The sequence below is a fragment of the Gavialis gangeticus genome, unplaced genomic scaffold (genome assembly GCF_001723915.1).
Source record: "Gavialis gangeticus isolate Ggan-Ray unplaced genomic scaffold, GavGan_comp1, whole genome shotgun sequence".
NCBI classification, from domain to species: Eukaryota; Metazoa; Chordata; order Crocodylia; family Gavialidae; genus Gavialis; species Gavialis gangeticus.
Window position 1 is genome coordinate 21,097,731 of NW_017729014.1, and position 2,893 is coordinate 21,100,623.

A 2,893-nucleotide genomic window follows, 5' to 3' on the forward strand; every position below is an offset into this window, starting at 1 on the left:
AAGAGAAGGAGTTAAAACCAGATTAAAAGAGGGAGAAAGAAGTCAGGCGAGCAAATGCCAGGTCTGCAGAGCTGTGCTGGGACTTGAAAGATGTATTCAGGGTGTGTGATGGCACTCAGTACGCATGGTTCAGCAGCTGGCTCTGCCTAAAAATCACTGGCAGTTGTGTGTTTCCTGCTTGCGTGAGTGTTACCCAGCCATGACATCGCAGTAATTGCCCTCTGCCTCTTGTCGTCTGCTCAGACTGCAAACACTGAGCCACAGGCAGCCTCTTGCTGTGCAGGTACAGCACTGGCGAGCAGCCCCAATTTGAGCTGGGCCTGTGGTGGCTGGCTAAAATAAATGCACCTGTTGAGAAAGGTCTGGGATTGGCCTGGCTGGGGACCCGGGGATGCAGAATGAGACTGGATAAGGAGAGCAGGGCCTGGCTGGTTCATGGAGCAGGCACACGGTGCCCTGCTGCACTGCATTTTCACTTCCCTCCATGCACCCATGTGGTCCCGGACTTGCCTCTGCCTGCCTGTGCTGTGCATGGCACTGACCCGTTACCTGACACGGGGGTAGGAGAAGCAGCTGGGGGAGGGAGACCAGATCCACCCCCCAGAGCAATAAGGGGAGCATGGGCCAAGCAGGAGCCCAGGGACCACAAGACTCCTGCAGCCAGTCAGGCAGCCCTAAAACAGGCCACCGAATAGCCACCAGCTATATAATGCTCTTCCTCCCAAACTGGGTTTTGTCATTGGGGTTTTGACCCCCAGCCAGCTCTGAAAGCTGGGCTGCTGCCACCCAAGCTGAAGGGGCAACTGCACTGATGGGTAGCAGTAGGAGGCTTTTATCCTCCGGTGCTCAGACAGCAATGTAATGCACTTAGCCAGCACTCTCCGCTTTGCACTGACTGGGCTGGATTTGCCGTGGCGATCTGAAACCAAAAGGTACCAAAGCTCAAATCTGGCCGGCGAGCTGACGCTTCGCGTGATAAGGGGAAGTTATAGTAGCCAGACCCCCGATTGCCCAGCCTCTGGTGTCCTGCCAGGCAGCTGGCATTGAATCCCACTTCTGCGGGACTGGTGATGCATCTTAGGGTAAGGAATGCAATAAAACAGATTGCCTCAGCCCTGAGCAAACAAACATTCACACCTTAAGGCAAACGGCAGAGCACAGATCGAGTCCTTCCCCTGGGTACAAGTGCAAAGGCAGCCAGGCCCTAAACAAGGAAGTTCAGCGCTCAGTTGAGACATCAGCAACTCCCAGTTTTCAAGGGAAGGTGAGACGGGGACACAACGGGGTACCTGTAAAAGGTAGGGGGTTGCCAGCCATGGGGACACAAGTCCCCAGTTCATTCATTGTAATTTTACCTTCTTCCTGGAATCGCTCTGTGTCTTCGACTCAGAGGGTTACAAGGGACTTCAGGGTCCTCTGGTCCAACCCTCTGCATGAATACAGGTTTCTTAGGACACTGGATACAGAGCTTTTGATAGGTTTCCCCTGCCCCTTTCTTTCTCAGCCCAGATGCTACCCTTATATAGTATTATATAGCAATAAAAAGACAGAGACAGCAGAGGTTGTCCTAATTAGTAGCCCACATCTGGGACCACCGCCCCACAGTGCTGGGTTTGGCACATACAGGGAGATGGACCCTACTGACCCCCCCCCCCCCAAAAAAAAGAGCCCAACAATAACAAAAACAACAGTTTCTAGTTATGCATAAATCAAGGTTTAACTAGGAGAGATCCCTGGAAGTGGCAGCTTCCTTGTCTCTGGAGCTTTCTACATATTCTCTCAGCACAAACTAGAGGCATTAATTCCTGCATCCTACTGCCTGGGTGCAAGGACTTGGGCAAGTCCCTTCTTACTCAACACTAACATCCACACCAATGTCAGTGCAGAGCTGTAGGGGCAAGCAGTTAACCCCAGCCAAAGCTTTTTTCACAGCCTGGACATGCAGAACAGCCTGCCTGGGACCTTTCCTGATGTGTATGGGCTTCCCTGAAGCCGTACAGCATTTCATCCACTATAGATCTGAGACTTGAAACAAGCACATCTCCATTACAAGCTGGTAGAAGATGCTGCCACCTCCACCTGTTTAGCAATTCACTAGCTGATGTGGCACTGCAGAAATCTTGCCTCCTGCATCCTAGCATTTCCAGTATCCCTATAACCACCTGATTTCCTCACTACTTCTTTTTAACCCCTTCTCTGCCCTCTCCCCTTACTGGAGAGCAGCACCTGTTCACCAGTGACACCAGTTAAAAACCCACAGAATCAAAAGCAGTTGGGGAAGGCTGGGGGTCTTGGCAACTCGGTGGATATTAAAGTGCCCAGTCCTTACCCGTGTACGTCAATGGAGATTTCTGTGCCTAGCACATAGACAGCGCTGGTGGGACGCTGGGTAGACAGCCGGATGAGTCTTTGTTGCGACATGCTTGTACTTTCTGTTCTCCCAGCTGCAATGCTGTGCTGTGTACAGTACTGAGAGGAAACACAGCATGATTAAATAAAGAAGCAGCAACTGCATGTCCCACCCCTGACTCCTCCTTCACTCACACCCCTTTCTCCCCTGTCCCATTGAATGTGAATAGCTGGAGATTTTTGAAATCACACCTCTCCGCCTGCTCATTGGAGGCCTAGGAGGTCAGGCTAAGATCCTTCCCATCAGGTTAGCAGGGTACTTCAGTGGCTGAGATGGAAAAACGAGCTTTTGTTTCCTCTTAGAGGAAGCAGAGGGATCATTATGTGGTGTCTTTTGCCGATCTGCCCTGAGCGTAGGTGGTGCACGGCCCTCTCCTTGCCATCTGCACAGAGCTGCCCGGCACAAGCACAGCAGGTGCTCTGCGCTCCAGCAATATAGAAACTGCAGGTGTAAGAGGAGCCAGCACCTTGAAATATTTAGCTT

At 51.9% G+C, this 2,893-nt stretch overlaps 1 protein-coding gene across 1 annotated transcript in view; it reads right to left on the reverse strand.

The window, feature by feature from the left end:
- Window positions 1-2,487, reverse strand: part of LOC109293827 (protein-arginine deiminase type-3-like) — a 26,467-nt gene extending 23,980 nt beyond the window's left edge. The window contains exon 1 of the mRNA XM_019511938.1: window positions 2,330-2,487. Within this exon, the coding sequence (XP_019367483.1) occupies window positions 2,330-2,421 (92 nt within the window). The 5' untranslated portion in view covers window positions 2,422-2,487. The remainder of the gene's footprint in view (window positions 1-2,329) is intronic.
- Window positions 2,488-2,893: the final 406 nt, after the last annotated feature.